At 33.1% G+C, this 13,174-nt stretch overlaps 1 protein-coding gene across 1 annotated transcript in view; it reads left to right on the plus strand.

The window, feature by feature from the left end:
- LOC124360983 overlaps positions 1-8,065 on the plus strand; it is a 50,028-nt gene extending 41,963 nt beyond the window's left edge. Inside the window, exons 5-8 of the mRNA XM_046815019.1 lie at positions 3,410-3,471; positions 4,574-4,709; positions 5,287-5,380; positions 6,674-8,065. Of these exons, the coding sequence (XP_046670975.1) occupies positions 3,410-3,471; positions 4,574-4,709; positions 5,287-5,380; positions 6,674-6,772 (391 nt within the window). The 3' untranslated portion in view covers positions 6,773-8,065. The remainder of the gene's footprint in view (positions 1-3,409; positions 3,472-4,573; positions 4,710-5,286; positions 5,381-6,673) is intronic.
- Positions 8,066-13,174: the final 5,109 nt, after the last annotated feature.

The raw sequence follows: 13,174 nt of genomic DNA on the forward strand, positions 1-13,174 counted from the left end.
ATTCATATTGTGTTCGTATATTCAACATACAGTAGTACTATCCGGCAATCAGCAATATTCATATTGTGTTCGTATATCCAACATAGTACTATCCAGCAGTCAGTAATATTCATATTGAGTTCGTATATTCAACATACAGTAGTACTATCCGGCAATCAGCAATATTCATATTGTGTTCGTATATCCAACATACAGTAGTAGTACTATCCGGCAATCAGCAATATTCATATTGTGTTCGTATATCCAACATACAGTAGTACTATCCGGCAATCAGCAGTATTCATATTGTGTTCGTATATCCAACATAGTACTATCCAGCAGTCAGTAATATTCATATTGTGTTCGTATATTCAACATACAGTAGTACTATCCGGCAATCAGCAATATTCATATTGTGTTCGTATATCCAACATACAGTAGTACTATCCGGCAATCAGCAATATTCATATTGTGTTCGTATATCCAACATACAGTAGTACTATCCGGCAATCAGCAGTATTCATATTGTGTTCGTATATCCAACATAGTACTATCCGGCAATCAGCAATATTCATATTGTGTTCGTATATCCAACATAATACTATTCGGTTACAATGATAATTATTTTTAGTAGTAGATTATGAACAGGGCACTGGAAGAGAAGGAGCAGAGGGCTATTTATTATAAATGCTGTAATTATTTAGTTGATCAAAATTATGATCTGATTTGCAGTGTCCAATTTATTGTACTTTTATTACTTTTGATTTAAACACCTCTTGCTGTATTTCACTTACTTGGCGTTGCAAAATATTTTTTCAATCTATATTATTTATGTAGTTATTAATGTGTTGTTTTAAACTTCTTTACCTATGATAAGCGTGCTTTTAGTGGATAATTGTCCAACTCAAACAAAGAAACTAATTTCATATTCTAACGTGCTCGTGATTTTGAAAGATGTGTGCCGAGGTCGTGATGGCAGTATCGACAACTCCCAGCTGACGTTTGTTTACAGATGGGCTTTGACAACCGTTCATTACGACGTTCTCACGCGTAATTGGACGGCTTTCTAACTGTAGTAGCTGAGACCCTCAACATTCTGGCAAGAAAACGACGTACCTGAACGTACACTCGAGTAAACCTATATTGATTAAATAGGGATTACATACTGTAGAGCAATCCATGTACACACCAGTACACCCGGTTTAAAAATAACTTATCTTAAAAAGTATATAACATTCACAATAATTAAAGGAAAAACATGTGTGGAAGAGAAAACAGTTTAATCTAATACCGGTAACGTAATTTTAGACTTTCGGCATACATTTCAGTAGATAATTTTGTAAGAAAATGAGTATCGGAAAATGGTACATTAAATATTAAAAATTACATTTTAACTAATATGTTAGAGACGTGAATAACACCAAAAGATAAACAAATTTACTTATAAACCGTATGATAGCATTAAAAGTCCTGAAAACAGATCTAGCAAAGAACAATAGTCCTATAATAATGATACTGTAGCAACAATAACATTATAACGGGAGAAACAATAAGAACGTAATATAAAGTAATATTAGTAAAGCTGGTTTTTGCCTCATTTACTACGCCTAAACTAAAATTGAATTAGAAACGATGGAATATAGTTCCGGCAGAGTTACTCGGGTCGACTCGGAGCCCAGGCGCGGCGGGCGCTGGACGCTGATGATCGCGGCGAGCGATGCACGAGCACGTACCGGAGCGCCCCCACTAAATCACACCGTTACCTTTACCTTCCCTGTCTTCGACACCTTTAGGCACACCGAACACGGCACCTATACGTGTCTCGTCGCTTAACAATAGTTAAAAAAGATCAATTTATTGGGAAAATAAAACACATTAAAACATGTCTGCTAACAGTTTGTAAGCACCATATTGTGAATAGATATAAGGAACAGAACCAGGTATCTGATTTTTTTAAATATAAATCTAAACAAATAACGTTTCGAAAATAATTACATTATACATGTAGAGAAAGTATAATTCTCCCCCTCCCCTCCACGACCACTTTTTTATCTGAATGACATCACTATTCTTAGTCGTAGGTGTTATAACTAACTTCTAGATAACTATTTTCGTTATCGATTCCATCCTCAGTCTCGGTTTAACTTTTGATAAGTGAGGGGCTCTCCATAGGGAACCGTGTAAGCCATGCTACGACGCTGTATGTACCGCAAAACGTAGCTGTTAGTTTATCATCTCTATTATCTTCGTATTTTCATTTATTTTGCAATGCAGCATTTTAACGTAACTGTAGGAATTCATTTTTTTAAGGCTTTCCAAACCGAGCTTTGGCACACAGAGCAAAACTTAAAAATGTATAATTGCAGTAGAATGTAATTATAAAATGATCCGTTCGCTATTGTTGTACAGGTCCCAGGTGCCGTGCGAGTCGATGCTCAGTTCATTACAGCATTGTGTGGTATTGTTGCACTAATCCGCCAGTCTCGTTCACCGCTCACGTCCCACTTTCCGCCGCATTCCTCCCAATTATCCCGCTTCCTACGCCTAATTGTCCTACAGTTCTTCGTTACTCGCCCGCGCCAATATCAGAGCATTCAAATCGCGAACAAGAGTTATGGAATTTCGCTGTGTTTATACATACTATTCGTACAATACCATACATACAACACTTGCATACACTCTGTATACTGTATGAGTCGTACGATATATGTGTACTACTCACACCGTTTAATGTACATGCCTCACTGACACTGGCTGGCGTCATTCTATAGTCATCATGCTCGTGTAGTCAGCCACTGCGGGTGTGTAATGAGTGGGGAGGGGGGGTTGCTGAAGACAGGATCACCATTACTGGAGTTTAACTGCAATCCAATGGTTCATTATCAGAAAACCGACGGCGGCAAGGTGGGCTGTCAGACAATGATAGCGGGACAAAGACGACTAGTAAATGCGAATTCCTGCGCGTGACCAAACATACCGTGGACAGGTTAGCGCGGCCCCAGGTCCTGTGGTCGCGATCTTTCGTGTCTCCGTCCTTTGTTTACTGCAAATACCAACCCCTCCCCGCCCCGTGCTAGTGAACTGTAGTTGAGTGATGATGAGAGAATTCCGGCCTATTCCCTTTTACAATTTAAACATTTATTTGAGTCCATTTTTAAATTATAAAACTTAAACATCTTATTTTAATTTATTATCTGTACATTTATAGGCAAATTGAATCAAATATGTACTGCCATCAAAAAATTGGTGATATTTTATTTGCAAGTTGTTTTTTAATGTAGAGTAAATCAGGGTGTTAATTGCATTTGCACATGTAGATATAATAAGCATACAGGGTTGAAATATTGTTTCAGTGTTATTTACTAAAAAGTTTAGGCTATAATTATTTACTTTATGTTCCCAATGTAACTCCACATGTAATGTTTTATAGGTGCGCAGACGGTTATATGGGTCAGCGTTGCGAGTTCAAAGACTTGGACGGTTCATATTTACGTAAGTATAGCATTACTTTGTTATTGTTATTTGATCGTGTTCACTTGAATGTTTTTCAATATTTGTTTGGAACAAATTAATAAATGTTATTATTATAGCTTTGGATTTAATACATGTAAAGAGAAGGATGTTATACATACACAGGTTTTGCACCTGTATGATCACCTCTGGTTCAAGTGAATTATATTTCCGATGCCCTGTTGCCACGAACAATAAAGTACAAAATACCTCAAAAAGTGGGCATTTTATGACCATTGTAATTTACTTGTTCTCAGTATGATTCGTTCCATATTTGATCAGGAAGTCAAGAAAATATATATCACAGATCGGAGAAACCCACTTCTGCCAAAAGTGAACTAAAACAAGTTTTATAACAGTCTTTAAATTTAGTAAAAGTTAGATAGTAACATTGTCTTTTAGATCTAATGCTTAGTATTTTATACAAATGTACATTGAAACTACACTAACAATGACACTGTGTGTTTGTTTATTTATAAACTGAGTAATATTTTAGTCCATTTAGAGCAGGAATTGGTACATTTGTTCAAAAGGACTGTCCAGTGAACTTTCATTTAGTATAGTTCTTGCCGACTTAAAGGGAGTCTTCGGAGGCAAATACTGAATATCTTATGTTTTATGACATTTTATAAGGTAGATGAGTACTTACCTATTCGCTGAAATCTAAACCTGCTTTAAAAATAATGGTTATGCCTACCAATTTCTTAGAATTTACTCTTATTTGAGTGTACTCACTATAATAATGTAAACAAATTAATAAACAATGTTTACACAGAACAGTTTTAGACATTAGACAATTAGATATTCTCATAATATTTCACAACTTTAGAGATCAAGATGGTATTTTTCACTACTTTAAAGACCAGTGGGGGTGTATCCCAGAGAGATTTTTGAAATTAGAATAGGTCTATATTCATCCAAGGCACTGTAAGAATGTCCATGTAAACTTTCCGTACAATCGGTGGAATAGTTTCCTCATGAAGGCAAAACAAAACAAAGGCACGTTCGTATTTATAATATTATTAAGATTAGCTTTCCACTGTGTGACTAGAATAAACTAATGTTGATCTTTGGTGATTTGTAGCGTCCCGGCAGCGGGTGATGTTGGAGACTGCGAGCATTGCGTCGGGAGCAACTATCGCAGTGTTCCTGGTCGTTATTGTCTGCGCGTTTGTCTACATCCACTACCAGCGCAGGCAGAAACAGAACAGAGCCATCAGGTAATACAAGTGTAACAGGAACAAGTAAAGTAGTTTCATTTGTTTTTCAAAAGTAACCAATTGTATAGCCATTATTATTCATTGAATAAAAATTTTAGGTGTGCGATTTAAAAAATATTTTCCCAGGTTGTAAAATGGATACAACAAATAAAAACAAAATTAATATAGCTACACAAGAAACTATCCAGCTTATCAACTCGATTTCTATATTTATTTAAAATATCTAAACATCAGATTTAATACTGAACCTTAGATGATCAATCTCACTTTCAGGATATAGGTTGACAATGAGTATCGATCACGTCATGTACCTGTATACTATAAATACTGACAGTGTAATGTGTGTGAAAACATTTTAGTTTCCCCAGTCTTTCATTACTCATCAGTTCTTACCACATCCTAAACGGCAGTACTTCGTATGTACTTTCAGTGAACTGCAGTCTGATTGTTTATCTTGCTTTCAGTAAAGGAAAATATTGATCTCGATCTATAGTAAAGATATTTAAATGTTTCATAAAACTTAACGAAACTAAACATGTTGTTCATCCGTGTATACTAAAAGTTTGTTTTGTTCCAGCTGTGTGGATGGCAGTGTGGACGTAGAAAGGCGACCACAGCCATTCTCCAGGCGGAGTCATCATCCAGTCTACCCTCTCAGTCAGATCACCACTGTGAGTACCCGTACAGCTCTCACAGATACTTTGTAGTTTAACACATTGATTTATAAAAGCAATGCTATCAAATTACTAGTTGTTCAAGATGTACAAAGATGTATCCAGACGTAAAGAACCATGCCTCAATTAAAAAGAGACATTTTAAATGTGTGTCATGAAAGTGGAATAATTTTCTAAGGTTAATAATGAATATTAGCAGTAAACTACTATATGTAATCCACAGATTAAAGAGAGAAATAGATTATGCGTAGGAAGCACCAAGTTAAGTCAGGTTAGATCAGTCACCAATCGTGCACTAGACATTGTTACACCTCATTTTTGCACTAATCTCACTAATGTAGATTATAACAGTATACTAATATTATCTACACTTCAACAATGATAATTCATTTAAAGAATAGTAATAACAAATTTGTCGTATTTTGAATATTTTATACATCAACGTATATCTTTGTTTCCATTATTATCCACACATATCATCTATTGACAATGCAAGAGATTATCACTAGCCTGTAACATTAGTGCTCATTACACAGAATGTTTATGGTGCTTGTATATCATTAAATTAATCCATTACAACTACAGTTATTAAATTAGCATTGACATATTTTATCATCAATTTAATTCACAAATCAATGTAAGTTAGAAAAATATTTGCTGCAGAAGACTTAATAGACTAATTTGATAACAATTTAATAGACATACAACTCTAAGTAGGTAGCGAAGGCATATTTTTGGCCTCATTTATAGTCAAATTACACAGTTCATGCAAAAATATGAAGAGGACAGAATTCTTTTGGCAGTCTCGCATCAAGGTTTAAAATTGTTTCTTGTATCTTAACATTGTTTTTTAGTAATAGTTTTTCATCTGATAGTTATAGGAGTGTATTTATTTTAGGAAATTAATATATATCATCTTAATATAGAATAAAAAGATAATTTTATTCTCCTTAGTCATGAAACCGTAAGGCTTTTTATCTTCTAACAGTAAAATCACTTGTAAGTCCTTTATTTCATTATTATTTGCATTAAAAAACTAAAATTTATTATATAGAAAAATTATTGTTCTATATTGTTGACATGTATAAAGAATTAGCAAACATTAGTAAATAATATTTTTTGTGTTAATCACACAGTTATTCAAATAGTTTATTACTACAAACAAAGCTGTGTTAAGAACTAATTTTTCAGTTAATTAGAGGCAACTGTACTTGCCTACCATTAATTTGTGTAAAATAACATCAAGAACAAAATTGTATTAAAATTATTTAAAATTTGCTTGATTTACAGGAGGGGTTCGGAAAAGGCGATTGCCCGCCTCCGACGCTGTTGGTGCCTCCCAGTACGACGGCGACGGCCACGCGGGAGACCCAGGAGCGACCCCCGTAGTGTGACAGTGACATAGACACTGCTGTTCCAAGCTTCTGTTTTTATTGTTCCATTCGATACGAACCCTCCTCCTCGAGTTTAAAACATTATTGTTATTGTTTTTATTGTTTTAAACTTTGGCCAAGAGGACGAAGTGAAGGAGTCGACATTCCGAAGTCTGTTGTTGGTGTGGAACTCGAGTGAACTGTGCAGTTTTATTGCGTCCATGTGTATAGTTGTTTGCTGAGAACTGTCTAATTGTTTTATATACGAGTCCGGTCAACTTCATGTACATACTTGTAGATATTTAAATAGGAATTCTAAATTTCTTTCTGTGTAATTTTTTGTTTATTTACTTGTCGGCTTTATACATATATTATGAGAGAGAAACAAAATTATTTGTTCTGATTTTGAATGATGGTGTTTCCATATCAAAGTATAATATAGATCTTGGTTCCTAATTTAATATTAATACGATTTAGAAGGACCTGTCATTGTAAATATTCGCTTGTAACACTCTGGTCGGTGGCCGTTAAGTAATATCTCCATCCATTCCATTCACTGGCTGTTTAACCGCTAATCTCGGAGCTTAACTGCGTAACATCGGATTAACGTTAAATTGCCAGTTCCGATAGCAAACCAAAGATAGCGTAACTAGGTCACCGATTACTTTTCCCGATGGTAGAATATATTTTGTTTACTTGTAACAAAGCCCAATTACCAAAGTTAATGTGTAAGGCAGTTCTGTATTTAGCCCTCGTAAGCTTTTGTGCCCTTCAGTAACTCTTCTAAGTGCTTTAACTGATCGATATGTTCCTATATGTAAGAAACTTAAATTATTCAATAAAGAGTACAAAATACAGCGATCAGGCTAATTTTTGTAGGCTAAACATTTTAAAACCGTTAAAGTTATAAATTATTAATTGTTTTTATTAAATTATTAAAACATAGTATTGTAATTTATCTAAGCTAACTTTTGTCGGCTGCGTAAATGTAATGTCGCCTTTTAGCCTCACTAGTCACAGGTCACTTTTAATTCTATCAACTTAGGAGTAACCAGCAGATGTAAAATGTTATTTATAAAAAAAAACCTTGCTTTTGCTTGTGTTCTTATTGTTTTTTCTTTTTTTTAAAATAAAATATGTTGAAAATTTGTATTACTTTTTGTAAATACAGTATTAACATTATTTTTGTATGTGTTATCTACTATACTACAATACTTTCCATTACACTGCTCAAAAGTTTCTGTAATCCATTGTCATGACAGATTATTAATTAGTTTGAAAATATAATAATGTTTCAAACAACCAAAAATGACTTATTATTATCATCCTTGTAGATTCTGATGTAAGTATTAACCCTTGTGAATAGTTCCTGATACTCTTGATTATATATATGAATGGATGGATTATTCAAAAGGGACCACGAAGCTGACTTTGGCTAGTTTCCAGTGAGAGTTTCAGTGCTCTACCAAAAGTAGTGCCACATTTGATTACTGATGCTCCTTCCCCTTGATTGAACGGGTCTCCTCTATCTGTCACCAACCCACTTCACCGGGTGCGCTGTCATCTCTGTGCCGATCGCCTCACACTCATATACACACCTCACCAACAACACCAGCGACTGGCCGTAGTAGCAGGCGTAGTTTGAATAAGAATTAGTGACATGCAAGTGATAAGGAAATATATGATATCTCTGTAGCGTAGTGGAGAAAAGAATCTATCTAGGATATCAAAATATAATGATCCTTAGAAGCACTTACATTAAGATTGTGAGATCGTTTTTTTTTTTTTAATTATTAGATGAGGTGTTTATTTAATTTTAATATAACAGTCACCTAAGACAACATTTTAGAAGACATAAAGAAAAATATGTTATTTAACCAAAGGAATTACAAGCGTTTAAACTATATACATGAGTTGTATGACAGGAAGTGGCATGTTTTTTTTTTCATAAAATAAGAAAACTAACTTTTTTATAAATAAGCTACATGTCATTCTCCCCTGTCTATCTTTAATATACATACCATAAAGTTCCATATTGTAAGCCTGATTATACAATCTCTCTTAATTTTACTTCAAATTTCTACAACTCCTTAAGGGATAGCAATTTTTAAATATTTTTCTTGCGTTTATATTATCTTTAAACATATATAAGTAAATATATATATATATATATTTTTAACTAAAACCAATTGCACCACCTTAAAGAAAAAAATATTGATGTAATAGAAACCATATAAACAAACATACTGTGCAACTAAAATTCACTTCTAACAACGCATTATAGCATAGTTTAACCCTTTCAAGGCCAGGATCAAATATGAGATGTTGCAAAATTTTTTCACATCTCATATCTCCTTGTGACTAGTCAAAAGTGCCAGGCTAAAATTGGCAATTTTGCAGTCTCTTAGATTAAAATTTATAAGTTTTCATAAAAATTAGAGAATGTCCTAAAAGTTGCACCAAATTACTCGTATAGATATATACTACCAACAAAAAAATAAATAGATGGAGTTTTAAGTAATTTAAAATAAAAACATGTTTTAATGGATTACATAAAAATTTTATTTTTTTTTGCAAATAACTAAAAATGGAAAAATAATTTTAGTGTGGGAAGCTATTTTATTATATTATACAATTAAAAAGGAACAACCATACAAAATTTGGTGTTATTTCTCTCATAAATACATTTTTTATGACGCATTTTGTATAAATACGCATAGTATTCACATTATGGATGTACCGGTAAACAGATGATTGTAGGATCCATAAACAGTTTCAATATAGTTAAAAAACATTATTTACCAAGAAATATTTACACAATTTTATTTGAAATTTATTTACAATTTTTCTATTTACAAATGTGCTATTTACAATTATTTCACTCCCGGGAGATTGCAAATTGTCAGTCATTGTAACAACTACACACAATAGCTAAGCACGTAACAACTAAAACTACTAATATTTACAACCACGAAATAAAATAATGAAGAAGAATCCAGCATACAATAATACGATTACACTGAAGCATAAAGAATAAACAACGAAAGATCAGCTGATAATGTCATGTGACAACAATTACGAAATAAAAATGCATAGACCTCCAAAATAAAAATGATATTCATATTAATTATCTACAAATACACCAGAGAATAAAAAAACATAAAACTTTAATCATTTGACGTCGTATTTATTTGTTTAAGAAAACAACGAATATCAAGGAGACAATATATTGCCGCCTGGCGCTTTTCACATACGCCACCGACAGCAATATTTTGCCGCCTGGCACTTTTCAGTCACGATCTATGGCGGCAATATATTTCCTGGGCCGGAAAGGGTTAACAGGCCCTGTAGGTCAACATAAGTACCAGGAAAGCACATTGTAGTGCATACAGTAGTTGGTACATAGTTATAAAAAAATGTTTACTTTTGGCATGCCACTAATGTATTATAAAACAGCAAAAGTTTGCTGTGTAGTGTAATACGTGAGGAGTTAATTTCATAACTTTTTTACACATTTAGTTAACTTTGTTTATTATGGTTGCTTTCAGAATTAAATTCTCTACAATCTGTATTAGGAAAAACAATTTGTTTATTGGTCATTTAACAATGTTATTGTACATCAAACATGACGGTATTTTTTAAAATTAATTTTTGGCAAATTTCATACTTTTTCTCAAAAACTGTTCACACTAAAACCTCTAGAGTGGTTTTATTTAATTTTTCAGATGATTTTCCTTATAAATCCACCTTATTTGAGTTAAAAAGTAGGAACAAAACATTTCAGAATCACTTAATTTCACCTGGTGAACTGAAAACAAAGCAGAATCTTTCACCAGCTATTACTCAGTAATGGAGCGTTTCCGGACCTACCTTTATATAACATTTTTTTCTTATTTTTAGCTCTACAATCACGTCTTAAAATATTTTACCATATTTCTGACTCACCCTGTATATAGGCAATACATTCAATCCACCAATTTAAATTAATTGCACGTCAAATACAGAATAAATCCAGTTGATGTAGTTTTTCCTAAACATGGTGATCTAAAATCAATGAAATAAAATTTGAAAATGTAATTACTATGTAGAGGCTGATTTGAAGTCTGCTGCTCATAGGTTATCCCGGTTGTGTTGCCACAATGTGTGATAAAACGGCCTGAACTCAGTAAAAATATGGTATACCAGTCATATATTTTATAATAAAATCCTTATGTTGCATTGGTGACTAAGGATATTTAATTAGAATTTTGTTATAACTGAAAAAAGGTAATATGGGTGTTTTGCTCAAATTAATTACTATTGACCTTCAGAAACTACAGTTGTATCACATTACAGCAGTCAATTAGCGATCTGTGGAATAAATAGACTCCAGTAACAAGTAATACCTTCCACATTCATCCCCAGAATGAGAGCATAATTTACGTAACCAATTATTGGCCCTTAAATATTAAATTTTGTATTTGCCTTCAGATTAATTATACTTTACACAAGAGGAGAATCACTTCATCAAAATAACACAATAAATAAACACACATTTATTTCGATAAGAAACATCTTGCAGCTGTAAAGCATATAAATAGGAGAGAGGCTGTGTTTCAAGTTACAGCTACGTTAGCTAGATCGGAGTCATATACTCTGAAATATCATGATGATGAGACGGGACATAGACCCGTAGATCTAACCAAGACAAACATCTATAAAAGTTGGGGGCTTCATATGGGACTTGCAAACACATCACAGAACACATCATACACTGAAGCAACCACCTGCTGTTGACACACTCTATTGAAATTATCCCCCACACATCGAAGATCTTCATAAGTATAGTTAAAAGTTAATAATTTGTTGTGAAGTCTGTATAAGAACTCTTTATAATAGTTGCAAAGTATCTCTTCCTCATCATCTTATATTAAGACGTGCCTTTGTATGAGAGATGTCGTGCTCTTTGTTAATGCTAGTTCCATATATATTCCTCTTTGTTGTGTTTGCGCACATACACACATGGACTCAAAGACCACCTGTTGCTCAATTTTATATTGTTTTATTTTGTGTTTACTTTCACTTTAGTTGACTTCCGGTTACTAAAACTTTGAAAATTTTGTTCTCTATTTTTTACAGAGTAAATGGGAGTGCCGATGGCCGAGCGGTCTAAGTCGTTGGACTTTGGGTCTGAGTTAGAGATAGCGCAGGTTCAAATCCTGTCTGTGACCGTCGCACTTTTTATCAGTACAATCAACTTCGTACTGTATCGACTCTCCCCTTTATTCTGTTTGATTAGATCCTCGCACAGGCCAGTGGCCCATGAGGATGGACAGAATAAGGCTTAAAAGGGGATCAGCCTCTCCTTAAAAAAATAAAATAAAAAAAAACTAAAAAATAAAAAATAAAATAAAAAAGACAATTTTATTGCAGTTTTCTGTAGAAAGTACAGAAAAAACTTTATAAACAATGTAAGTGACCTTTGTTTTGTAATTCTTTCAGTACTAGAATACTTATCCAAATACTTTTTTTAAGACAATGTATCCTCTCACAGGGACTGTGCCTATCACAACCTGACTATATGGTGTTTGAGGGTGGTCATAATTACGTTTAAATTCAAATAGTGTCAACAATTTCTCTTTTAGCTAGATTGTGATTGGAGAGGATGTTAATGAAGGGGGTAATAAAAATCCATTGCAAACAGTGACAAAAAAAAAATAAGAGGTAGTTTTTTAATGAAAATACATGTAAGTTTAATATTAAGAAAAATTTGCACTGAAATTGACTCAGCTAAAGACAAACATCGCAACAGGTTTGGAGGTGCTTACAGCAACCGATATCATGGATCAAGATTCTTATAAAAAACAAGACACAAGAGAAGACAAATCACCTCCAATTTTTGTGCAGGATATATCTGATACATAACTATGGTAACATCCACATCTATCAATAGAGTAATTCCAAACAACTTATAAATGCTTTGTAGAAACAAAATAAAAATAAATTAACCATTGAAGTTTACAGGATGTTAGGCATTTAGATGAACAAAAGGTAAGCTTCCATACATAACATATTAAAAAGGAAAGGGCCTATAGAATTGTGTTTAAAAATATCCATTTTCTAATTGATCCTGTAAAAATTAAAAATGTTTCTAACTTACGGTGTTTTACCATCATTAACTAATATCAAAGACCCAATCTGTTGCACATACAAATAATAACAATGGTATTTTCAAAACTGAATTCTTGTTGAATGCTAAGATTGTTTTTGAACCTCCACAGAAGAAAAATGATTTATTTATTTATTTTATAACTTTTTATGTTTGTGAAGGTGTATTAGGTTTAAGAATTTTAGTTTCTTTAATTCGAAGTCATGGAAATGATTATTTGAATTCTATTATATTATAATAAAATTTATTTTATTTATCTTGTTTTTAACC

This window comes from Homalodisca vitripennis, chromosome 4 (genome assembly GCF_021130785.1).
Source record: "Homalodisca vitripennis isolate AUS2020 chromosome 4, UT_GWSS_2.1, whole genome shotgun sequence".
Taxonomy (NCBI): domain Eukaryota; kingdom Metazoa; phylum Arthropoda; class Insecta; order Hemiptera; family Cicadellidae; genus Homalodisca; species Homalodisca vitripennis.